Source organism: Amia ocellicauda, chromosome 13 (genome assembly GCF_036373705.1).
Source record: "Amia ocellicauda isolate fAmiCal2 chromosome 13, fAmiCal2.hap1, whole genome shotgun sequence".
Classification (NCBI taxonomy): domain Eukaryota; kingdom Metazoa; phylum Chordata; class Actinopteri; order Amiiformes; family Amiidae; genus Amia; species Amia ocellicauda.
Window position 1 is genome coordinate 22,139,206 of NC_089862.1, and position 27,156 is coordinate 22,166,361.

Consider the following 27,156-nt stretch of genomic DNA (forward strand, 5'->3'; position numbering starts at 1 on the left):
TTATGTAAGTATTTGGGTATATTGAAATGTTGAAAGAGAGACAGCTGCTTGTTTCCACCGGGGACAGTTATAGTGTTGCACCGCCGCCTTGATTGGCTTACACTTGGAAACAAGACGGCGGAAGAAGTTTGAAAGGGGACGTTCGTCAGCCTTGTTGTGGTGAGACTGTGATTATAATTATTATTTGAAGTTTAATATGCAAATCAGTCAGTTAGCTGCAATTTGATGCATACATCGGATTAACACGATTGTAAGTCATATTAAGATTTCGTGGGCAGTTAAATCCGTGCAGTTATATTGAGCACAAATACATAATGACATCGGTTTAGTTGCCATTGGAAACAAATGCCGATTATAATTACACACAGCGCATATTGCACCTAAACACCACACCTTTGAGTGGGTAGTATAGTGATAATATCTGATTTTACCAGAGGATTTAAACTGCCATCTCACCTGTAATAAAACCGTAATCACTGTACTGTATTAATAATATGATCATCGTTTCTTCGTACAGTCACAGCCTATAAATCCGCTACTGTACAGGGTAGCCCAGGGTCTATTAAAATACAGTTTTGCCAGACTAGAGAAATAATCGTCTCATTCTGTTTTTATTTTATGTTGCCTGCTTTTGAGGATAGTGTTTTAAAACCTTGAAAAATAAAATAAAAATAAGCCACATTACCCATTGCATTTGCACCTTTGAGTATGTGTACTTGTATATTTCTTAACTGTAGCCTACTGGATATAATCTGTAAATTAAACTTTTTTTATACAAATGAAGTATGATATATTTCCATGTATTTAACTATGGTTGCATAACTAAAGTTGTGCCTACCATTCGTCCTATACATTTATATTTGTCAGTCAGTATATTGAAAATACTTCCCTGTTTTTTGTAAAATAAATAATACTGTATCTAATTCACAAATGCAATATACTTTTTGTTGTGTTATGTATCAAGTGCTAATGTGTTGTTATTAATTTATAGCCGCAGATTCATTATACTGAAATACAAAAGAAATGGCAGCCACAGAAATTGAATTCTTGAGAGATCAAGGTAAGGTTTGTTAATGTAAATGTGTAGTTTTCTTTCGATTCCTGATGTCTGTTTAGCCATATGTAACTGACACTAGTGTGGCCACCCATTATCTTTCAAAACTGAATAGCCTTTCCAAAAAACTCCAAGGCATGCCTAAGGAAATTATGAAAATGTAATCTGCTCTCATGGTTGACCTGAGCTTTGTTTTGGCTTGTTTCACTGCAACAAATTGAGCGAATGGATTTGTGAAGTACATCTGTGTTCTGGGTCACAATTAGTTTTCTGTCACAAGAACGTCTGTCAAGTGCATTGCTATGGCTAAATCTCTGTAGTTTGACTGCAGAAATGGTCACTTCTTCTCCGACACAATGGAGACACAATGCAGGAGAGCCACAAGCTTGTTTGCAGGTGCACAGCATTTTTGTCTTTACGTTTACATGTCGATGTACATTAAATTGAACTGCAATGTTGGTATTTCAGTTAACAGGTTGAACTCTGCTTTAAGACAGTACCAGGAAGGACATCTGACACAGACTGCATCACTACAGGTACTGTTCCATTGCTGTGCTTGCCTATTCTTTTACTTTACATGATGTTCGAAAGAGAAAGTGTCATGGGGTTGGGCTTTGGAAAAGTCCATTGTAGCTGCAGCACTGTAAAAAATAATTATAATTTAATAGGAATGTAACATTTCATGCTTAAGTATGTATACTTGTACACTATACAAAGCAAATATTTCATACACAAGCAACAATGTGACCTCTTCACATACAAAATGTATTATTTTTTGTAAATAATAGTTTAATCTTGTTTTGAGAGAGAAAAACACTAATTGCATGTATTTGCACAATGACTTAGGGGCCTTGACAAAAATACTCATGTACATTGTTTTCCAGAATGGAGAAGCACTTGGAGAAAATGAGTCACCTGCACCTTGGCTCACAGACAAAAGGTGACTTTATATTATTGGATACATTTAATACACATCCAGCTATTGATTTGTGATTTTGTTGCTGTGATTTCTGTTTCTGTGTGGTGTGACAAATGGCATCACAGAAGTACATGTAATATACATTTTGATCGTTTAAGTAAATGACAATCCAACATGTTAAATGTAGATTTGTGTATTTGTGAATGTTTAAATATAGGCTAGATTTAAAATCTTTTGTCACAGAATTGTCTCTGGCGGAGGGAGGGGGGCAAAACAAAATATGAAAGGCACACAACTTTGTTCTAGGAGTGCTGTTATTTTGCTTAGAAAAGGGTTAGTTTCATTACTGAACCTGATTAATGTCATAATTCGAAACAAAGCAAGTGTTAATGAGTTAGTACATTTCATACGTTTCTACCCAAAGGAGGTTTTCAGTCATTGGCACGAGGTGTTTTAAGTGTCTTGTTGATCTGCGTAGCTCCTGAAAGTTCTGGAAGGCTTGAGCTGTCTACAAACAAATTGTATTGCTCCATATTTTCATGATGTTTATTTTGAGCATTGCTTTAAGGTGAAACAACACTGGAAATTGAATGCTTGGTATTTTAGTTCTCTTGATTTGTTTTATTTTTTCCCCTTTTCTTTTTGATAGCATTATGGCCCCACTAATAGCAGAGTATGACAGACACATGGAAGACATGAACGAACAGTTGCAATACTATCAGGTTGGAGCCTTTGTTTCTTTTTATTCAAATGCACATTAACTTAATTGCTACAGTAGCATGTTGAGAATAAGGCATGCTTCATGCTTCTTGTTGTATTATATTGCTACAGAAAAATATGGGAATACATTTCAAATACATAGTAAAATAAAAGGGAACAGTAACAACAAACATCTGTTCTTTCTCAGGCTTTAGGTCAGGGTTCAGACTTGGGTCTGTGTTTTGGCTTGGGGGTATGGTTAGTCTTGAATATATATTTTAGTGCTGTAAATATAACTACTTGTCAAAGTTCTTAAACTAAATGATTTAGGAAAACAAATTCTATTTTTTTTTTAATATACCAACAGACGCAGATGAATGATATAAAACTGAAGCTGGAGACAGTAATTAAAGAAAATGAAAGGTAACATTTATTATACTACAAAATGATTTTGTACCACTTTATAAATGGTTACAAGAATTTAAAAATAACTTGACTGCAATGTATTTTTCAAGCCCTAAAGTAATGATTTTTAAAGTTTTTCAAAGCATGAGTACTATGATCTCTATCTTCCAGCTAAACCAAATCATCCTTCTCAGTAGATTTAGACATCTGTTTTATTTTCTGTATTTCACACATTTTAACTCTGAAGATTAAGACTTCCATACCCAATTTAATGACTGTGGACTGTGTAAAAGCTGTGCAACTGGAAGGATACCATGAGAATCCCATACGGTGCTGCAACCCAATTGCTACAGAGTGCAATAAATAGAAAATAGTCTTCCGATCACGCTACAGTTAATAATTGATTTCAATCATGTTAAATGTTTGTTTTCCTGCCAGCCAACTCTTGGAGTATTGATAAAGCTTTTAAGGATTAACATAGCTGCCTATTGGTGTTAATGAATGTAAATTGGTCTTGGTTTTCTAGAAAAAAACAGTGATGCATCTAAAACTTTGAGTTTATATATCTGTTTGTAGAATTATCATTAATTACAGCATAGCACTTTGTGTACTTTTTTTCTGAACAGTCTAGCATGCATTAAATGCCACACTTTGCCTTTGTGCACTTTATATATACTCTGCACATACATACAGTATGTTGGTGTCGTTACTGTTGGTTCATGATTTGTCTTTTGGTCACACAGACTTCATTCAGAACTGCGGCAGTCCATTGAAAAACAGATACAGGCCCTTCCCTCTGGGGCTGCTGTGGAAGGGGATTATATGCCTGATGATGGAGTAGTGACAAATCTGCAAGAACAAATACAGTTATCTCTCCAGGTAGAAAACTGTTTAATGACCCAGGGGCTCGGGCCTCATTTTCACTTAGTGCTCTGCTAACAGAAATATATACTAAATCATGATTTCAACCAGACTACAGAAATCCCAGTCCAAATTCATGGCTGGTTTTTAGGGACAGTAATTTACACTTTATTCACAGCATGGAACTTAATTTCAGTACAGATATCTTTACAGCGGACAGCTCGTCATCTGTCTTTCTTTATCATATTGAAGTAATTCATTTTAAAATGCTTTATTATTCATTTAAATTTCCAGTCTGTGTCATCTGCTTCAGAGCTTATTCACTCCTGACACACTTGATTAAATAATCACTGTACTTTATATGTCACTGCACTAACACTGCTTATTAGTGCCACACCTTCTCACAAATCAGTGGAAAGATAATAGGTCCATGATAGGTCAGTGCTGTGCTTTTAAATACAGCAACATTTATAGTTTAATTGTGGTGTTGTTGTCTGTTTAGTAAACACTCCCTGTACTTTCCACCTTATCAACTCACGATAACTAGGTCACTATTTGGCGTGGCAGGTCTGACTGTGCTCATTAGCCATGCACTTCAGTCAGTCCACAAATAAACGGGACATCTGCCTTTACAAGGGCCTAGCAGAGCTCTTCTACACCATACAATAGACCACACTCCTCAAGTTTACATCACTCGATATTTATTCACAATGCCAGAAACGCATTATTAATGCCACAGTAATTGATGCTCAATATTTCAGTGAAAACCTTTGTCCGATAAAAGAGTACAAAATGGTTAGAAAAGGCACAATTTATTGTTTTGTGGTCTTTGCCTACTTTACAGGCTAGTTAATTTGTTGCAGCATTCAATCTGGAGAAGTATTAATGCCCTTGACTTTGGTGGAAAATATATGTATATAATATTTTTCCAAAAAGACGCTCCAGTTTTCAATATGTGCACCATCGTCATCCAGAACATTCCACAGGCATCTCAGGAAATGTCCCATTACTACAGCCAAAATGTCTTCATTGATGCTGTTCGCAGCTGTTAAGATGTCTTGCTCTGAAGGCTGTGCCGTCTTGCTCAGTACTGCATTACCACTAGGGGGCAGCACATCTCCCCAAGCATCCCTCGGTAAATATACGGTAAAACTGGAGTGTCTTTTTGGAAAGACCCTGTAAAGAATTGCTAAAATGCAATCATTTATACATTTACTTTGTATTTTGAATTAATTATTTGCATAATGTACATTAGGGAAAATGAATATGTATTAATGATGAGTTTTTATATATGTATTTTAGAATGATGCCTGTTACTGATGCACTGCAATGTCGAATAATAGTTTGTAATGTTCTGTAAATGTTCTGTGGTTAATGCTAGTGCTGATTATTGTTCAAACTGTACTGTAAAGTTTTCTTTCTGTTATGAATTGCTCTTTGCATCTCTGCAGGAGAAGGAACAGGCTCGAGAACTGTGGCTGTCTGCGGCACAAGAACTGGATCAACAGCAGCAGCTCTACCAGAAAACCATGGCAGAGGCCCACATGCACGTGGCCGAGAGGCAGCACGTGAAGGTAAAGGGCTGATTCTCCAGTTATTGTTCTTTCAAATGTCTAACACGAGTTATCGTCCAAAATGTACTTGCAGAACACTACCACATATACCTGGTAAAGCTAAGTAGGCATCCTCTGGGCTGAATTGCATGGTTTGAATGAGTTTGAAACTGATGTTTGATCCTGCAATGCGATATTACTGAGGTGGCTGAATTCAGTATGTAACTATTTTGCCTATATAGAAAACTGGCAGGAAATAAAGATGTTATCACTGGGGTGTTTTTCCCACTAGAGGGCAGCATTTTCAATGTTTTTACCATTTGTTTCCACCAATGAATGTCATGTTTCAATGGGGAAGTACAGTGTTATATTCCCTCACATTGATACCTTTCACAAGTACTCTGCATTTGTCAGCACCTCCAGAGGACTTGTCTTTCAGGAGAAGGTCAGGCGTTATTTTATTTTTTGCAATAGTGCAAAGTGTTTTGACATCCTGTGCACTGTTGTGTTTACCCGGAGCCCCACTGCTGTCTGAAAACCTCTCCTGCATTTCTGTTACAGGATCAATTGGCCCATGTTCAACAACTTGCTCAGCAACTCCAATTAGCCAATCAGAAACTGGAATCGGTGAGGCAAAAACATCTGGGAAGCCTGTTCACTCTGTCAAACCACAGGCATTATTTATAGAACGTGCACTCAGATTGTATTACTTGTGCCTGTGATTCCTATTACATTACTCACTTTGCTGTTGACATTTCTATGGACTGCTTATGGTAGTAATGTGTATCTTGGCCTGGTAAAATAAAGTTAACATTTGTCCTATTGCTGATTTACATTTTGATATCAAACCAGATTACTTTCTCTCTCATTCATTAAAATTAAAGAGCGATGTTATACCAGAGCTGTTTCAAGGAGAAATGTATATATTAAAAAAAAATAGTGCTCTTTTTTAAGACAGACTTTAACATCTTAGGCCAAATGTCACACTTTTAGGCTGTTCTATAATATCCTGTCCTTGAATTATACCCACCCTAAAACTCTGCCTTAAACTGTGTAGAATAAAACAGTTTTTCAATCAGTTATATAATTTATTTAAGGTGTGTTTAACACTCATTATCTTTGAATGCTTGATTCTGTCCAGGTAGAGTAATGCTATATCTTGCTCATGCATTTTTAAGTATGCCAGGCACTTTCAAGTTTACCGTTTGCTGCCTGCCTCAAGATACATTTGAAGGCATCCTCAAAAGCATGCATCCCAGCAATTCGTATTCTTCACATCTTTTGCAGACCAACCAGCAGTTTCTGAAAACTGTGACAGAACAGAGCAGTGAACTGGAGCAGCTTCGAAGCCAGCTGAGGTAGGTCTCCAGCAGTATCCCTCAGTCTCAGTCTGATTGCTTGTGTCTCTCTGGTTTAACGGCCTGACCATTGATCACACTTAACCTCATACAACAAGTCTGAAAACCTCAAGAGTATTAAACCAACTATGGTGAACTGTGTAGGAACGTTTACATGTATGGCTAAACTATGCAACACAACTCGTTTTGGAGTTAAGTTCCTGTACATTTTTCATTGAGTAATTGAGTGTTCATTCCTTGTGTCTATGATAAACACTTTCTTAAAAACAAACATAGTTCTGTATAGTAAAATCCTTAAGTATTTGAAATGCCTAGTCTACTTTATTTTCTTCTTACATTGTTTTATACTTGCTCAATGACTTGTACCTTTAGATTCTACAGAATATTTCTAGGCAGTGTTTGTTATTGCTCTAAAACATTTTTGTAAGATGTTATTGGATTTGATTGCAGACAAGCAAAGCTAGACTTGAGAACAGCAACGGCAAAAGTGGAAGAAACCACAAAGCTAATGCAGAACCTTCAAGAACAAATGCAAAGAAAGGTACGTGTGCTCCAATATCCAGCTGATTTTCTGCTGTCCATAGGTTTCCATTATTATTTATATTGGATTTAATGTCCACAACCTGAAAAGTTATTCTGAACCCTGCTATTTGTACATTGTTCTAGATGGTGACAGCCTGCATTTAAATGTACATTAGACTCAACAATCTCAGTTTAAAACTGAAAATGAACCATACAAGCCCTGACTAGTCAACTGCTGTCTGTTATAGCTTCACTGTTTTTTAATTTTATTTTCAGTTCCAATCTAGTTTTGTTTTTAGTTTCTTACAGCTCACTGTCATAGAGGTCATGTCATGTCTCGAACCACTTGGTCAGCAAAATTACTAATCCAGTGGTGAGAGCAAGTTGTAATAGAATTGCCTCCTAGTGTTCTGAATCACTCCTGTAGCAGCATTTCATTTTTCTTGTTTATCTTGGCATTTTATCTGCCTGTTATTACATCAGCGCTGGGCCTGATAAGATCATTGGATCTTGGCTTGTGCTGCAAGTTTACAATAAAACTGGTGCACCCTTCAAGATGAAGCTCACTGTGGTACGAAATACTGATATCAAAGGTACCTGAAGTAAGAAAAACAAAAACAAATCTGTCTCAGGATAGGTTTGGCACTTGCAAGTGGAAACTATTTAATGGAGCTGTACTCTTGTGTGGTGCCTGTGGTTTTGTCGGTGGGTATAGGAGGAAGACGTGGTGGCAGCCCACGGGAGAGAGGAGGCCTCAGACAAGCGGCTTCAGCAACTGCAATCAGCCATCAGCCAGTTAGAAACCAGGTGAGGGAACGCGACGCTGTCAGTGCGGTTTACTCTATCATGACAGACACAGTCAACTTCATCCTGCTAGGAAGATTCAATTACCTTTATTTAGAATCGAGGGCCTGGGTTTGTGCTGACAGAATGATTACCATGATAAGTGTTGCTCACATTCCGCTTTACAGCTTAATTCTCAACAATTTAGCAGGTGTACTTAGCCAATAAGCAGTATATATGTACAGTCTTCACAGATTCACAGTTAGTTTGGACTTCTACATTGTGCCAAAGAAATTAAAGGCATTGGATTTGGGGAGCTCTGGCATTCAGATTACTTTCTCAGGTTTGCTGAAAATGTGTCCCATACTCAATTTAGGAGTATCATTCTGTTGTATCCAACGTTTTTGCTAAAGAAATCCACCTACTAAAACGGTGATGTATACAAGGAGAAACCACTTTTTAACACTATTAAACCAATTTTCTTGAATCAAGCTACATTTTCTAATACATGATACATGAGATACAACCTACAACAAGGAAGCATGCTTGATTATGTATTTTAGCAGGTTAAAGGTAACATTATAAAGGTTTACGTTATTTTTAAGAATCACATTGTCTTGTATATTTTCAATTCTGAATACATTCATCCCCCAACTTGCTTAGTCTTGTCTTACGTCATTCCAAAATCATCTCTGCTCTCTAATAAAACTATATATGGTTAATTTAACTGTTTACTATATTCATCTGAATTTTCATGATGACTTAGAATTAGGAAAGCTTTTTCAGCATCTGTCTTGTCTAATGTTGCTGTTCTCAGAACCAATTACAATGTAACTTTGGGGGATGACTGTACTTTGTAATACACATGCTTAAATCAAATGTCAGAATATAAAAGTAATGCTGAATTATGACATTTTCTTTTACTAGCACCACTTTGAATCTTGGTTGTTTTCTTCGTATTTCTTTTAATTTGAAAAAGAACAAAAAACATTTAAGTGCATCTCTGAATTTAAAATTAAACCTACTATAATGTTTGGCCTGTTTTGGTTCAGGTAAAATAGGTATGGTGTTACAGAATCTGCCTTGCTTAAAATATATTTTCTATTGTTAAAATGTAGCCTTAAATCCCAGGTCACACACTATTCAAACTCATATTTATTAAGTCCAAGAAGAATGTCTATCTTGTTTTGTTGAACTGGTGCAGGGAACGTTAGAATTCCACCAGTAAATGTCAGAGTAGGAAGTACAGTGGTATCACCAGTTTTTTCTTAAACAAAATCTCAATTGCTGTTTTTAAGGCTGCGAGTGGCCACCCAAGAGGCAGAGCAGTTGAGAAAGGACAGGATCATCTGGGAGCGACAGGTCGGGGAATTGCAGGGGAAATGTACCAGTCTGGAGGAGGAGAAGTATGAAGCCATCACTAAAGTCAGAGAGAACATTCAGCTGGCTGAGGAAGCTTCGCTACAGAAAGATCAGGTGCAGCACGTTAATTTGCATCTTTACTCTTTTCTTTGCCTGCTGAGTGTTGGGTGAAGGCAGTCTGTGCTGTTGAGACAATGTAGTGACCTGATATACAATCTGTTATCAGACTAAAACAGTACCTACAGTATTCACCCCTTAATGTCTTAGCATAGTATAGAGCTCAGTCTGTTTCTGTTTCCTGTTTTTCTTAGCTTCTTCATTGATCCCAGTTTGATTTGCCTGATTAGTCACTGGTTGTCATTGTCATTTTTCTTTTCATGCTTTGCCGACCTCATCCTGTGGAGCTTCAGTTCCATTTACGTAGGTTCTGATGATTCCTGTCAAAGGGGGCAGAGGTCTTTTGATTTGGGGGGGGCTGGAGACAAGTTGGCGTATCTAATATTGTCTTGAAAATCGGAATACGGCTGCATAGTATCTGCAGTATCTGCCTCTAAGCATGGTCCCGATGACGCGTGGCATCAAGTTACAGTTTACGCGACCTAGTAATTACATAAATACTTTAAATGATTTTGGTTTAGTATTTTTCCCTAAAAGAGTTTAATGCAACTTTTTGGAATAGATGTTTGAAGCATATATTATGGAGATTTGTGATAGCAACAGTTACTGGTTTCAGCTTTGTTACTGTTTTCTGATGTCTGAGTCCTTCTTATGCATATAAGAAATTAAAATGTATGTGTGTGTATATGTGTAATATATACATATTATATATAGTTGTTGATGCTGTCTCGTGAGAATCAAATATCCATACAGCAGAGGCCTCCCAAGTGACTGTTCCGTTGAAAGCCTCCAGAGAGCAGGATGTGTCCTATAGACCGCAGGTTGGCCAGCTGTAATCCAGACTTGCAGGCTGTGGTCACTTGTAGGCGGTGTTCAGGAGCTCCCAGGGAGTGACATACAGTTGATCCAACAACCCCAGTTATTGGAGGCATTGTTTTCAATGGGAGATACTTGGCATAGTCAGTGTTTTCCAATGGCTCCAGTTTTTCAAGTGTTTGCTTCCTAGGCTCATGGTCTGAAAAGAAGCACATGGCTTGACTTTTGAAGGGGCACATGGGAGCTATCTAAATTCATCTTACATTTCGTTGGACTTGTACCATCAACTTTAATTGAAATATGCAGACCTGCCAACCTGTACGCATTTTGACATCAAAGTACGCTGGTATGCATTGTAACGCCAAAATACTCAAAAAATATTCCTGTAGTTCTGCACACTTGCCCTTATTAACCTGATTGATTAAAACAGAGCAGAGCCAATTTAGGCTTGAAATATGGAAGATCGACAATATCACACGTCACTCTCCCAGGTTGGGAGGCGAGATCCCGCCCCTGTCCCTCACTGTGTCGCTCAACAGGCTGCACTGCCTGCAGCTCTGATGTCAGTCAAAGGACCCTGGCGCAGAGCTGCGGTGCTGGATGAGTCTGGGCTCACTGTATATTCGTTACACATGAAATAAAGCATCCGAGTGTTTATACATTATTAAACACTTAATCACTTGCAGTAAATTTGGCAATTGATAAAAAAATTAGGAAGGGGGGTCGATGAGGACAGAGAATAACTCCTGTGTTCGTGTATGTATAGCGGCCTGTGAAGAGCGCCATGGGACAGTCACAGCGATGCAGAGTGGATGTCAGTACAGTCCTCCCGCCAAGTTACGTTCTTATTTGGTTCTAGACTGGCGACTTGAGTCGATACCACACAAGTAGAGACATATATTGAAGCAGAAGCGTCTACTGGAAATGATCGTGATAATTTGAGAAACAGGCAAGCACTTATATTAACTAAACAAGTTATTAGAGAGCTGAGAGATTTATTGTCTCCACATATTACTTGTTCTCAACACAGTGACCGCTTTGTCTCTCCCTCAAAACAACAACACCTAGGAGACCAAATATACTGTAATTACATGTATACGTGGTGCATTAGAATACTGAACATAGAACATGCCGTAATTACTTGTGGGAAAGGACATAAATACTGAACATAATTACACCAACCGCAGAATGAAACTCTGGGGTTGATTTTTGTTTAGGTTCACTGCTTATTTTATATAATTCTAGTGCCAGATACACTCATGAAATAGCCAGAAATGCCTGGCTTCCCCCTTGGAACCCCCACCAGGGCTTCACCCGTGGACCCCAAAGGGGCCCTGGCAGCCCCCATACCCCTGGCCTAGGTTGTAGCGCCTTTGGCACTTCTCTTCAGACCTTCTGACTTTAAAATTTCATGTCTTGGAAAAGTTGTTGGAAACAACAACACAAAGCTGACGTGTGTGATGCCTTCTTGCAGCCATGCATGGCGTAGCAAGGTTAGCGAGAACACTTAATTTATTTCTTAAATCTTATCTTTTTGTATTGAGAGCTAAAGTAAACAGCAATGAGCTACATACACTTGTTTTCAGGTAGCTACAGAGGCTCTGTTTTTATTAATAATTTACTTGCACTTTAAATTGAGCCTATCAGGGAACACTATCCCGATACCAGGACCCCAGGTTATCATAACACAAAGTACTAAAGGAGTTGTTGTTTGAAGTATAAGCATTGTTTTCTCGTGGACAGGTTGAGGAACGTTGCGAATACGCACACAGCAATTTTAAGTGTCTTTAGCGTATGCTACTGATGTGCTACAAAAAAAAAAAATCCAGGATTGGCAGGTCTGAATATATATTGATGATTATTGAGCATGGTGTAAGCCTCATTAGTAGATGGTAGATGACAGTAGCATCTATAAAATTGGCAGTACTGCATTGTTGTTCCCACTGTCTTGCCTTCCTGGCTGTTTGAACTTTAAAAGCTTGTTTTCTTCTCCTATCTACAATTCTTGATCCACTACTGTAAAGTAATTCTAATGTTCACACCGACGACGTTAATCAGCAAGTCTTGCCATTTCCTTTGCTGCGTTTACAGGCATTACTGAGAGAAAAACAGAAGGATGAAGAGCTGGAGAAAATGAAGGGGGCCATTTCTCAGTTAATTCAGGATGCAGCAGTACTAACCAGAAAGGAGGCCAGTATATATTATTATTTTTCTAAACATCACAGTTACTCATTAGATAAGGCTTCAACGTCACTTCTTTATTAGGCTGCGCTGCGCTGTGCTGTGCTGACTGTAGCAACACTGCACATTGTGTGCTTGTGGGCCGCCTATTGGGGACTCCTACTTTAGAGTAGCTTTTAGGCTGAAACAGAGTTTTCATCAAACTCTGAAAAGCTATCATTGATATAATGCCCTATACATATGCAACAAAACGCATTGCCCTGTAATATTGTTTGATTGCTTTTGACTACAAGGATGTGTGTTTATTTTGATTGGAATTCACCTTTGGGAACTAACAGAAAAGAGAAATGTCCCATCTTAGTCAAATTCAACCACCAATATTACACTTTTAATTTGAGCCCATTATGGCCATTCATTTAGACAAACGCACACAAGGAAGCCCCACAAATCATGTAAGCAGAGTGCATACCGATTTAATAAGTCATCATATCATGGAGGAACTAAACGAACCTCCCCGGGGAGCATGGTAGTGTATTGAGCTGCAGCAGTGACTCAACACAGTAAGAGACTCTGCACAGAGAGGAGAGTGTTCCATGTATCCGGTCTCAGACTCGATATCCGGGGGGGTTGCTCTGTTCGATCATGAGGGGAGAGAAGTGGTCCTCTGGGGATATAGCCATTTAAGAGATCCCACATCGTTGTTAGATAGTGGAATCAGAAATATGCTTTGACTGTGCATAGTTGCATTTGTATGTGTGTGAGTGAATCTGATCCTGTTTCTGTTGCAGAGAAAGACAACAGGAGCCAATGAAAGGAGAGGATATGTTATAAATAGGGGAAAAGATAAAAATATATATATATATGTTAAAAGCCCATCAAAATAATAAGACTGCGCTCAACTGTTCAGTTGACCTTTACATATGCATACAATCATTATAGGGATGCGCATTATCCCAGCATACAATATTTTTTGCTGGGGGGAAATATGTACCACATGATCATTACTTTTTAACAGTTCAAAAAAAGGAAACTCTTCTCTTTATCTGGTTTTAGACATACAGTTAGGTCCAGGATTTGCAGTCAAGTGTTGAAACTCACAATATAATTAATGACTATGTTAGTTTGTCCAAATACTTTTGAGCCCCTAAAATTGGGTGGACCACATATAAAAATTGGTGTAATTCCTACACCTTTCACCAAATGTGGATGTATCTACCCTCAAATTAAAGATAAAAGTCTACACTTAAAGCACATCTTCCTTTCAAATCCATTGTGGTGGCGTACAGAGCCAAAATGATGACAATTGTGTCACTGTCCAAATATTTATGGACCTAATTGTATGTGTGTATATGTATATGTGTGTGTGTATATATATATATATATATATATATATATATATATATATTACTGGCAATAATAGTTTTGTGGTCCTTACAGCTGATTTCACTGGCACTGATTAGGACTTATCTCGGTGGACTGTCGGCTGCAGTAGAATTTGAAAATCCATAAACTGTGCTTATCGGAGGTCTCTTGGAAAAAAGAAAACCTGTTAGCGAAAGGCTGTGTCATCCATTTGTGAGCCTTCGGTGTGCAGCCTTGGCACCGGTGAATCATTGCTGCCGGTGTGGGCGTATGCGCTGCATATGGAAAGCAGGTGTGATTCACCTCCAGTTAAGCAATTCAAAAATAACTGCTCACAGGGACCATTGCTTTTGTGCAAAAGGATACTAGAAAACCAGAAAATGTAATTCTGATTGTCTTGCCAGAGATGCGTACAATAATGAAAGGCTTTTGAACATGAAGTATCTACATGCTTTTAGTGACACTACAGACCCTACTAAGCAATTCTATTCATTGTAGTTTGAATAGCCCATTTTAATTAAACTTCAAAACAACACAATATCAGACTATTTGCCTTATTTTTCCCTTTTTTATCTGCCACACAATGCAGGTTGAAAATGTAAGAAAGCAGTGTAATGTACAGATATACAGACTGGCAGAAGAGCTCTCGGCGCTTCAGTTGGTATGTAAACTGCTCCCCAAAATGATGACACTGTACAATAATGTGTTTTTTCTGGGTAATGTGTGACAGACAAAGTCTGTTGCACAATGGAAAGGCAGCAGTGACAATTCGCAGACAAGCTACATATTTCTAAACAAGTCGCTTTTCATTATACAATACAACGTCTGAATACAAAATTCCGTTCCCTGGTAATTAAGGATATGGGAATAATTATTTTAACTCTGCTAAATGATGTTTCTTCAAGCCGTTTGTAATTTGTGAATTTGTGAATCAAAATCTTTACAAATGTGACATTTCCACCACTTTCAGTTAATTATTTTTCTTAAGGAACATTGCTTTGACATTTGGTTTTACTGAGCCAAGGAAATTAGGGATGGCAAGGTAACTGTGCTCTCCTATGTGCAACATTTTGCTTTTATGTATTTAATTTTAAATAGCATCCCAGTGTTCATATTTAAATTGAGCTCCAACATTTTAAACATGTTGATCATAGCAGAATAGGACACATTCATCTAAAAGAGAAATAATAAAATCAAAGAAAAATGCATGCATTGTTTACAGTGCTGAGTGTTCCTAACTAATGGTAAACTAAGCCGGTTTATTAATTACTGTTTTCGGTGACCAGGAATGCAGTGACAAGGAGGCTCAGACACAGAGAGCAATAAGAGAAAAGCGCGCTGTGGAAGAGGAACTAGAAAAGGTAAAGACAAGCTCTACATAGTACCAGGATACACCAATATGTTTAAAATTGCCTTTTACAATCTTTACTTTTTGAGATAATTTCCTCTTCCTGCTGTAATGATCCAAATCTAGAGTGAATTTAAGTTATTGTAAATGTCTATATAGCATGTTATTAAATCAAATTAATGATACACCTGTCCTTGTTTAATTATAATATACTGCAAATATCGTGGTGTATTTATGAATGTTATTTACAATCCCTTATTAAGAGAAATATTAGATGTATTGGAGATCCCATCCTAAATAATGGGTATGTAAGTGGTTTATTTTAGCAAAGCCTGCAATTCGTGTCAAGCCCTATGAATGTGATTTAGGTGTACCGCGATGGAAGAGGCGGTGAAGCTGAGTACAGGAAGATAGATGAGCTTCATCAGCGCTGTCTCAATGCTGAGCGATCCAAAGATGATCTGCAGATATCGCTGCAGGCCGCACAAAACAAAATCAGGAAACTGGAGATGAAGTGAGTGCATCGCATTTTAGGAAACTGAGTCAAGACTGATTGGTTTAAAGATGTGTTTGAATGTATGCAGTTAAACAGACCATCTCCTTTGATTTTGAATTGGAAAGAAAAACAAAATAGAAAAGCAAATGTCAAACTATAAAGTTACATTTTATTTTTGTCCAACTGATTCCCAAAACAAAATACTTTAGCACACACCATTATACATATTTTATTCTAATTTTGGGATTGTTGCTAAGCACTTAAGCACCTCAGCTGTTACCAATACACTGGGATGATTTTTATTATACCTGAAGATGGAGTGACTCACAATGCTGATATAGGACCATAAGCCTAGTTTTGCCTGTAAAATATAACAGAACAGGAAATTGCTGAGCTATTATTAATTTTAACATTGACGAGGTGTTAATGTGCCCTTTATGTTTGAATTAGACCTGTGAAATTTGCAGAAAGCTGGCTGTCACTTCATGAAGTGTTTTCCCTCCTCAATAGCTCCCAGGAGGAGCTGTCTCGCTGTCAGGAGGCCATGCAGACACTGCAGGCGTCTCTGTCGGTAGCGCGGGAGGACTGTGGCAGCGTCAGTGAGGAGAGGCTGCACCTTCAGCAGGAGAACCAGCAGCTCCGCAAGGAGATGGACGACCTTAGGAAAGCCCACCTCCAAGTGCAGAGGAAGGCGAAGCAACAGGTGCGAGCCTCCAAAAAACCACAGCTCCTCCATGTGCTAGTGATCAGGAGACATCTTTCCAGCCTGCCATTTTAATACATTAAGATTTCAGATATTTTCCCTGACTGCTAATGGAAATCGCTTCATGGTTTGAAAAAGTCTAGAGTGCCTCCCACCACAAAATGGAGAGATGTGAACCGTGGCATGCACCGTTGAGGCCCACGTTCGGCAGTGATTGGTATTCGCTGGTGAAAGATTCAGCTGGGACTGTGTATATATTGATCCCTTGACCCGTGTTTGCTGTGATCATTCTCCAGCTATCTACTATGGAGCACGAGTATTCGGTGAAGGAGCAGGTCCTGGAAGCGCGAGCCAGGGAGCTGGAGGACAGAAGCAGGGCCTCCATGACTGAGCTGACCCGCCTGCTGACTGCCCAGCAGAAGACAACCAAGCGCTGGAAGGAGGAGTCGCGCAAGCTGGCTGAAGCCTTTGAGCTAAAACTGAGCCACGCAAAGTGAGTTTGTAGTGTGTGCCGGCCGGGAACTGCAAGATTAACCCGCTCAATGCAGTCTTTGTTCATGAAGATTGTCTATGGTAGTTACCTTCAAGTCTAAGGCATATAAAGTTACTATACAAATAATTATACAAGGCATTGCTCTTCACAATGCTCTTCCGTGTAATTGGAATATATGGAGAATTTGTATTTTCGCATTAGATTTCCATGTAAAATAACGTTTTTTGTTGTTGTTTTTTTTACTGTTAGTTACTGTCAGGAAATATGTAACAAGTCTTTATGACACCTTTCTTTTAGTTTACTGGCACGAACTTTGTTTACTCATTACTTCATTCAGTATTACAACAGGTCTGGACTCTATTTATGTTCGCAAATGCATTGGAATGCAATTGTGTTTTCTCCGACTTGCTATGTGCTAACATGTGAAATTAGCACCATGCTTTGGCTACAGTATAACTTACATTTGTAGATCCCCCAAGCACATTATCTAGAGGTGCTGTGAAACTTGCTACTGATCTGCAGAAAAGAGGCAAAAAAAAAATTGTAGAGGCAAAATCAGCAGCATCACACAGATGGGTAGAAAGTTGCTCTTATTTAATATAGCCTCAGCAAATCTGAGATTAATTTAATTTACTGGGCTTTGGACTAAAGCCACTGATTTGTAATTAACTTCCCACTTGAACGATGTAGTTGTAGTTTTTATGTTCTTTAGTGAGGTCATTTTGTTTGAATTAGCCAAATGTCCATTCGTGCTAGTTTTGAGCTCCATTAAAAGTGAATTTGAAGGAGACATTTGCCTTTTCCTGACATCAAAACTGCCTTAAACTTGCTGAGAGCCTTTTAACCTGTGCTTCTGGTCAAAGGTTTGGAGGTGAAAACTGATGTGCAGACTGGCAGGAGGGAGGACTTAATAACACAGTACTTTTGTTTCTTCATTTGCTTCTCTTGCTTACTGATATCCTTACATCTAGTGATTGGTGTTTATTTGCAACCTTAATGTCCTTGCAAAGTTTGAGACTACAAAGTCCAGCAATGTATTGCAACAAATTAGAAACAAATCAGGCACAACTCTATACTCCTTTTTTATTTCTCATTAATTCAGTACAATTGCTCATTATACATGGCCTACACATATAATGAGTGTAATGTGTGCCCCTAATAGTATTATATAAAATTAATAAATATTAGGTGCATATCTCGGACAGCTAATCATCTGACAGTGACTTGACTTTGCTCTCTCAACCTTGGTGGTCTTTCAGAATGCTACCAATGCAGTGAGGATGCAGCGGGAATATTGCAATAAAATAGGTGACGGGGAAATTAGACAAAATAAAAAATGCCATCCTCTGATGTCAAGGATTGTCTAAAGGCTTGGACTAAAGCACTTAACAATGCTGTTAAATTGTTGTTTTTTCTGCATATCTTATTTCCGGGCCAGTTTCATGGGAACAAATATCCTTTTATAAATGTGTCACAGTATTTGTTAAATCCATATCAAAGGGAACTACAAAGAAAGTAAACTCCCATAGTTTCAGCTCTCATTGGGGCAATGTTTGTTTCTGTAATGATTATTCCTTTTTAATTTTGGCATGTTATGGCACATTTTTGCAGTAATTGATAGCAGTACAGTTGAGGTTTGCATTCCAGTTATAACCATTGTTGTTTAACATGTGGCATCAATGACCGGTGTCTGCCTTGGTAATAAGTATGTCAAATTGTTCTGTTAACATCCACAAAACTGTTGCCATAAGACAGTTGGCCGTGTTTATCACTGTAACCAAGCAGCTAAGTCTTACTACCCCTCTAGTGTAAACAGAGTTGGAGGTCGGCACATTTCACACAAGCTTTCTTAAGGAATATTATCGTCATTGCAGTGGGTGATTGTAAAGTTAACAAGGATCACGTGTCTATTTTCAAATACCTAAACTGAAGTTAAGGTTAAAGATTAACCTACACGTTGAGTCGACCAATCTGGAAAACAGAATGCAGAATTGAAAAAATATGTTTTGCTGATGTCTTTCTACTTCATTATTATTATTTTTATTTTATTTTATCTTGGCTAGCAATGAAAACCACAGTGAAAAGGGCTGTACAGTCTTTTCTAGAAGAGGTGTCTTTGAGCTCACTTGGCTCAGACTTCTCAGCAGTATCTATAACTTTGCTTTCATTGATTATTTATGATCCAATTGCCTTTGGCTATGTCAGGGCCTGAGGTTACAGTGTTTAAATCTGTGCTCTTGTGTGGTCCCTGCTCCAATGCAATTAATAAATAAGTGCCCAGAATGGTTTCCGTTTTCTTTTTCGGACAAACTGTGCTTCCTCATTGCCACGGCAAACATTTGATTCATTAGATCTGAGGAACTGCGTGTTTCCAAAAATAACCACCGTACTTCCCTGTGTCCTCTTTTCTTAAATGAGCTCACCTGAAGAGAGAATCTGGATGAGCACAATGGGGCCGTCATTCTTATGCCCAGCGGGAAAACAAAGAAAAACAGAAAGCCTCCGCATAGTGATTTATTTGATGTTTGTTTTTGTTTTTTCTATCCGTGGGTAAATGGAAGCAATTAGTCATGTATGGCAAATTAATACAGCTTCAAATCCCTCAAAAACATGTGGTGGTTCATAAAGCTTGTCAGTATGTATTGTTTTAAATAAATGCTTTCCGCACATTTGGATTTTAATCATACCCTTTAGAGCAGTGAAATGATTAGCAGTCTTATTGTCGTGGGCATCATTTGCTTCAATTAGCATTAAATGCATGTTTGGAGATTTATTTTTCTACTTGTGCGTCTTTGTTTTCCCAGGTCAGTTATTGATGTTAAACTAGTCTTTCCTAGAAGTCTATATAGTCAAGACCAAGTATATATTTATGTACAAAAAGTCATAAGTAGCAAAATGTAAGTACTGGTTTAACAATAAACAATAATATAATAAGGTATACAGTAATGCCAAACAGAGGGAAAGAGGGTAAATGTATAATTTTAGTATACAGTTTTTTTTGTAAACAAAGGATTTAATTTTAAGAACCCAATTTCCTGAAAAAAGGTTTGCTGATTTATAATTGATATCCAAGTTCATTGCGGGCATTTAAAAGTGATTGCCCTAGTCTTTCTATTTATTTTTTTCCTGCAGTGCTGGAAGAGAGTACAGGAGGTACTGAATTCCTGTAGAGCCAAAGGATAAGGCAGCTGTGGGGGGGAGGGTTGTTTTCTTTAATAGACATTACAGGAATGTGGGCTGAGGAAGCTTTATTTCTAGAACTAAAAGGTCCTTTCATAACTCTGTAACTCAACAAACACGCACACTGTCCAAGAACACCATTCTTTCCCCTTTTCAAAAGCTCACTGTGTTCTCACCGTAAAAGACCAACTCGGCCCTGAAAACCACAAATTGTGTTTTTTCAGAGAGGTGTGAAGTCTGCCGGGGTGAAAGAACTCAAGCCCATGGCCACGGTGACACGGGAGTCCTAATAAACAAACCAGGGATATTAATCCTTCAAACAGGAGATTCTGGTTAAAATCAGATTATGGTCATTTGAGCTCGGTGTGGTGGTTATAGCTGCTTCAGACTAGTTTTTCTAATACATGAAGGAGGCTACCGGCAATGTGAGGTTGTTGTTCAGGTCAGAACTGAGAAACACGGGGACAGGTGTTTGTCCAAAATGATTGTTTTCCATGAGTATTCTTCCCTGTTGCCATTTCGGACTTGATTAATGTTTGATCAAAACCCCTCCCCCAGAAGAATAAGGAATAACTGTTAAAAATGTAAAATAAATCTCCAAAATGTTCCACTTTGACATCTCTTAGAATCCGTTAATTGAATGACTCACTCTGAAAATGATTCTCTTCAAATTATTAACCCCGGCTGATTGTATTTTGACACCAAGAGCTGCTGCTTTGGCAAATTCACAGTCTGTCTCTACACGGAGCATCACTTGCTCCCATCTTAAAAAAAAAAAAAAAAAAAGTATGTACTTCTATCTTCTCTCAGTCGGCACCTCTGAACAGTGGTAATTTGTATTGATCCAAATTACTAAATCGTAAAGAGTTCCTTAGAGAGAAATGCAGTCCAAGTAATTTTTTGAATGATTATAGGCTCAATCAACTTCTGTACAGTGAGGGGGGAAAGTATTTGATCCCCTGCTGATTTTGTACGTTTGCCCACTGACAAAGAAATGATCAGTGTAACAAAATAACAAGAAAAAAATCCAGAAAAACGCATTTCAAAAAAGTTATTAATTGATTTGCATGTTAATGAGGGAAATAAGTATTTGACCCCTTTGACGTAGTACTTGGTGGCAAAACCCTTGTTGGCAATCACAGAGGTCAGACGTTTCTTGTAGTTGGCCACCAGGTTTGCACACATCAGGAGGGATTTTGTCCCACTCCTCTTTGCAGATCCTCTCCAAGTCATTAAGGTTTTGAGGCTGATGTTTGGCAACTCGAACCTTCAGCTCCCTCCACAGAATGTCTATGGGATTAAGGTCTGGAGACTGGCTAGGCCACTCCAGGACCTTAATGTGCTTCTTCTTGAGCCACTCCTTTGTTGCCTTGGCTGTGTGTTTTGGGTCATTGTCATGCTGGAATACCCATCCACGACCCATTTTCAATGCCCTGGCTGAGGGAAGGAGGTTCTCACCCAAGATTTGACGGTACATGGCCCCGTCCATCGTCCCTTTGATGCGGTGCAGTTGTCCTGTCCCCTTAGCAGAAAAACACCCCCAAAGCATAATGTTTCCACCTCCATATTTGACGGTGGGGGTGGTGTTCTTGGGGTCATAGGCAGCATTCCTCCCCCTCCAAACACGGCGAGTTGAGTCGATTTTGGTCTCATCTGACCACAACACTTTTACCCAGTTCTTCTCTGAATCATTCAGATGTTCATTGGCAAACTTCAGACGGGCCTGTACATGTGCTTTCTTGAGCAGGGGGACCTTACAGGCGCTGCAGGATTTCAGTCCTTCACGGCGTAGTGTTACCAATTGTTTTCTTGGTGACTATGGTCCCAGCTGCCTTGAGATCATTAGCAAGATCCTCCCGTGTAGTTCTGGGCTGATTCCTCACCGTTCTCATGATCATTGAAACTCCACGAGGTGAGATTTTGCATGGAGCCCCAGACCGAGGGAGACTGACAGTTATTTTGTGTTTCTTCCATTTGCGAATAATCGCCTTCTCACCAAGCTGCTTGGCGATGGTCTTGTACCCCATTCCAGCCTTGTGTAGGTCTACAATCTTGTCCCTGACATCCTTGGACAGCTCTTTGGTCTTGGCCATGGTGGAGAGATTGGAATCTGATTGATTAATTGCTTCTGTGGACAGGTGTCTTTTATACAGGTAACGCGCTGAGATTAGGAGCACTCATTTTTTGCATATTCATTTTGTGTGCTTGACAACCGCACTAAAAGAACATTGCTCAATAGATTCTTGTACAATATGTGTGTGTGTGTGTGATATATACACCGATCAGCCATAACATTATGACCACCTGCCTAATATTGTGTAGGTCCCCCTTTTGCCGCCAAAACAGCCCTGACCCGTCGAGGCATGGACTCTAGCAATTTGAGCTACAGTAGCTCGTCTGTTGGATCGGACCACACGGGCCAGCCTTCGCTCCCCACGTGCATCAGTGAGCCTTGGCCGCCCATGACCCTGTCGCCGGTCCACCGCTTTTCCTTCCTTGCACCACTTTTGATAGGTACTGACCACTGCAGACCGGGAACACCCCACAAGAGCTGCAGTTTTGGAGATGCTCTGACCCAGTCATCTAGCCATCACAATTTGGCCCTTGTCAAAGTCGCTCAGATCCTTACGCTTGCCCATTTTTCCTGCTTCTAACACATCAACTTTGAGGACAAAATGTTCACTTGCTGCCTAATATATCCCACCCACTGACATAATGTTATGGTCATAATGTTATGGCTGATCGGTGTATGTATTTGTAATCAGCTTGAAAACATTCGCTTTCTATTATCTACCTACAATACAATGCAAGGTATACTTTTCCAATATGAAATGTAATAAAATTTGACAAGTTAGATGTATATGTATGAAGCTTTTGCTTGGTGAATGTAATCACCACTGCAGCAAGCTGTCTCCTATCCAAAATCTAATAGAAAGCTTCCAAATAGTAATCCAGTTTAACAAGAACTGTACTCACTCACTTTATAAGATATGAACCCCTGCTACTTCTGGATACTAACTATGCACTTGCCTGCCTGAAGGTTCTGCTGAGCTTTGGATAAAGGTTCCAGAGGAATTGGTTTCAGAAAATACATATTTGGTTTGAACTTTGAGCTGAGAACAAACAGATTTTAACTGTCTGATGTAAATGGGACAGTTCACAATTTGTCTTGGGAGTTATGATCAAAAAAGTGTAAAGGAAAGATTTTGTTAGAAATTGCAATACAGAATGTCACAGAAAGATTACTTTTCTGTGGATACTGCAGGGGAAATTGAGAAAATGAGGATCCGGGAAATTATTAATTGAATATCTTTGTACGTATTGGTGAATTTTCTTTTGCTTGCTGTCTTTGACACCTGTGATGTTTTTGCTATTTCATTGCCCAGCAAAATAACTTCCTAGGATGAAAGAGAATGAACTGCCTGAGGCCAAATGTTCCCTTTCAGGACACCAGCAATATGAATTTGTATACAAGACAGTTTTCTGAATTGTAGAAAAACTTGTGACACATGAACACAGGTGCTGTTTGTAATTAACACAAATTTGAGGAAAGGGTCAGTGTTTTAAAGTCAGTTAGTTATGAGTTAAAAAAAATCAGGACAGGGGACATCTCTGTTGCAGGTTCCACTAGTCAGAGCTGGTAATGTGTATGTTGTGCTTGTTTGTCATTCTGTAATGCTCACAGCTGGAGACTGCAAGGATGTGGAAGTGGAAACATGTCATGCATATTTGAAAGACTAAACTGTTTGTTGTCTGTGCACTGATTTGCAGGACAGAACTGACTCGCCAGAAGCAACGATCCCAGGAACTGGAGGTTCAACTCGAAGGAGATCATGAAAAGATCACAGAGGTGAGTTTGAGGTCTCTGTGAATGCCATTTGCATTCTGTAATAAATCAAGTGCAGTTTTTTGTTGATTTGTTTTAATATATCCTGTTTGCTTTAAACAGTATGAAAAACAAATGGCAGAATACCAAGAAAAAAACAGTCGACTCCAAAGGCGTCTGACTCAAGCAGAACAGAGAGCGTCCACAGCTTCACAGCAGGTAATGCGCTCTTCAAGGGTCGTGGCAGAACACACAGAACACAGGCACTCGGCCACTTTTTTATGAATGTACTTTTTCATGAATGTAGAGAGACTCCTTATGCTTTTCTCTCTGTACTCTGATTTGGAACTGCAGCCCAAAGTACTAGTACAGCTTGGCAGGGCAGCAGTGACTCGTCATTGAGGACGTGCGGTCTGGCTGAACGCTGCTCTCCGTGCTGTCAGTCTAGAACAGAAATGGCATGTCTCAGGTGTCAACTCTTGGCAAGCAGGCCGGTGACAAGGACTGATTTAAAGCCGCAAGCCACGGATCCCCAGAATGGATTGTTAGGTGACCTCAGGGAGGCTGACCGCTATAGTAAACCACCTGGGACAGCCACATCCACCGAGGGGCACAGGTGGAAGCAGCCAGTCATGTCCAAAGAATCTTAAGCACCACTTAGAAGAGAGATTATTTTTTTTGTTGTGCTTTTCATTGATGATAATTCATTCTATATTGAAAGACCACAGAGCATGTTCTTGTAATTGCTAAGCAGTGGTATTGTCATTATAAGTCGTATTTACATGTTATTCATGGATATATTTAAGTGAATATAGGGGGAAATGTTTTTTTGTTTGTTTGTAGAATATCCCCTTTAGTACAGGTGACAAATGCAGACTTTTCACTGGCAGTTATTTAAGAAATGCTAGTGAGAGCAAAGCATAAAAATACTGGGCTGGGAATTGTGGATACCCATCAGATTCAGGTAACAACTCTGAACCTAGACATTTGTTTTTAAAAACTAAATCATACAGAAACAGAGCATTGTATATTGTATTTAAATTTATTTTGGCTACTGTATCTCTCATCTACAAAGGAAATCTAGTTGAGATGATGTATGAAGTATAATTTTAGCATAACTGACTTATCAGATTCCTCCAGAAATAAATTAACAAACTTAGATAATGTTAACTATAATCAAACTGTTTTTCAGTATTTACTGTACATATGTAAGTTGGGGCTGTGCTCTTTGCAAGGAACCTAACCTCACTGACATGATTTTCATCAAAGAAGCAATGTATGGGGCCTAAGAAAAATCAGTCTAGTGTAGTGTAGATCCCAAACATTTAAAGTATTTTAGCATTATAAAGAATACTGCCACCAAGTCTGTTATTTTATAGTCATTTGTCACTGTTCACATTCATTTGTTTTCTTTTTTGGTTTTATCTCATCAATTAGAAACCAATACTGGGCCACAATCAAAATCACCCTGACATGTTCGTAAAAAAAGTAGAAGCGTTCGAGCACAAAATGACTATTGGCAATACAGAAACATTTGTGGTTGTAATTTTCCCTTCTTTTCTCAAGATAATGGTTTTATAAAACATAGAAATGGTTGAAGATTAGGGGGTGTACAGCATCGTGCCCCAGTGTCGAGTCAGTCCATTCCAACACATGCTGTTGATATCAGCCAGGGATAGGGAGAAACCATTCGAAAGGAGAAGAAAGAACACTGACCTCCACATCAACAGCCGTCTAATACATTACACACCTACAGGTTTCCTACCTTTATTTGGGTAAAGTTCTCGTGTTACAATACTGACTCGGTGGCAGTTATCCAGGTGTGCTCTGCCTGCTGGCCAGATTAGTGGAATGGTTAAAAACATGTCATGAAAAATCCTTCAATTGTGTAAAAAGTGACCTGTACATGTATACTATAAATCTGTGTTGCATGTGAAAGCATTCTAACTCACTTAGTGTAGCCCCATTAAAAGGCAAAGGAAAACACGACTAATTGTGGTGGAAAATAATATGATGCCCGTTTGTGGTCTGTGCCAGCACTTTGCAAATTACCAGAAGGCCCTTTAAGAGACCCTGGGTATTACCCTGTTACACCCTGCAGGAAATGGGATATTGTTATGAGTCCTGTGGTATCACGAGATTGTGAGCGTTGGGTCAAAAATAAACCCTAAGGAAAATTATTTTGTTTTGTACCAAGTAACAGTGTTTTTTGTTTCTTTTCTCGTTAGCTTACCAGGATCACGTCACAGAGAAGGAAAGCCGCTTCTATGGTGGACTTGGAAACATTGTAACTATATACACAATCAACACCGAACTGGACATCCTGTACCATCGCTGTGCTGCACATTTGTTAAACTGTAGATGTAACATCACGATATTAACAAGAAATGATGACCTTTGGCCACTGTTGTGACCTTTTTCAAAGATATATATATATATTAATTGCAGTTGTATTCTAAGAATATGAACGAATCCTAATCAGAGGGGATTTACAGAACTTCCTCTCCCCCGCCAGTTAATTTAGTAAAATTCTTTGGACCTAACTTTTTGTGAAAACACCCATTGACTAATGATTTGGCTGATTTAAAGTACCATTATTACAGTCAAACCCCGCAATTACTGCATTAGGTCTAGTCACATCACAAAATGACTTTCTGCGCTTTCTGCTTTAGACAAAACCTTTAATGTTTGTTATGCCTCAAATCCCAGAATGACTAAGCGTTTGTGGTGGTAATATGCCCACATGTCTGGGCACATCCCTAGACAAAGCATGTTTTATTTATTATACTTTTTTTTTTTTTTTTTTTTTTACATAGTCTGGTCACATCAGAGTATTGTGTTCATCCCAGGCAAAGCCTGAAATGAAACGCATCGGCACTGCGGATAGACACTGAACGAAGGTCAATTCAAGTGCTTTGTTTTATACAGACTTCTTGTATAAGCATTTGTATACTTGTTTTATAAATAAACCTCTTGATTCAGTAACAATTCTTATTAATTTTTACATACAAAGAGTTCAGTGAATTGGTTGGTTAAATAAAAAAGCAAAAAGCCTAACTTGAGGAGTACAGGGCGTGAGATAGGGGATGACAATTTCAGCTGTTTACAGTGCGTCTCC

At 38.8% G+C, this 27,156-nt stretch overlaps 1 protein-coding gene across 1 annotated transcript; it reads left to right on the forward strand.

The window, feature by feature from the left end:
* The first annotated feature begins 65 nt into the window (after positions 1-65).
* Positions 66-27,026, forward strand: sclt1 (sodium channel and clathrin linker 1). Its single transcript, XM_066720153.1, has 22 exons — positions 66-159; positions 992-1,060; positions 1,523-1,590; positions 1,939-1,994; positions 2,623-2,695; positions 3,040-3,095; positions 3,821-3,956; positions 5,390-5,512; positions 6,053-6,118; positions 6,779-6,849; positions 7,300-7,390; positions 8,087-8,178; positions 9,453-9,630; positions 12,541-12,639; positions 14,582-14,653; positions 15,279-15,353; positions 15,709-15,854; positions 16,347-16,539; positions 16,836-17,032; positions 23,984-24,062; positions 24,162-24,257; positions 26,267-27,026. The coding sequence occupies exons 2-22, from the start codon at positions 1,024-1,026 to the stop codon at positions 26,327-26,329; spliced, it is 2,067 nt and encodes a 688-aa protein (XP_066576250.1). The 5' UTR covers positions 66-159; positions 992-1,023; the 3' UTR covers positions 26,330-27,026.
* The last annotated feature ends 130 nt before the right edge of the window (positions 27,027-27,156 follow it).

What these genes read in the sequence shown, in the direction of transcription:
- sclt1 (XM_066720153.1), top strand. Translation starts at nt 1,024, where the DNA reads ATGGCAGCCACAGAAATTGAATTCTTGAGAGATCAAG. An exon ending in ATCAGCCAGTTAGAAACCAG is followed by an intron (nt 8,179 to 9,452) that starts GTGAGGGAACGC and finishes GCTGTTTTTAAG; the next exon opens with GCTGCGAGTGGCCACCCAAG. An exon ending in CAGTACTAACCAGAAAGGAG is followed by an intron (nt 12,640 to 14,581) that starts GCCAGTATATAT and finishes CACACAATGCAG; the next exon opens with GTTGAAAATGTAAGAAAGCA.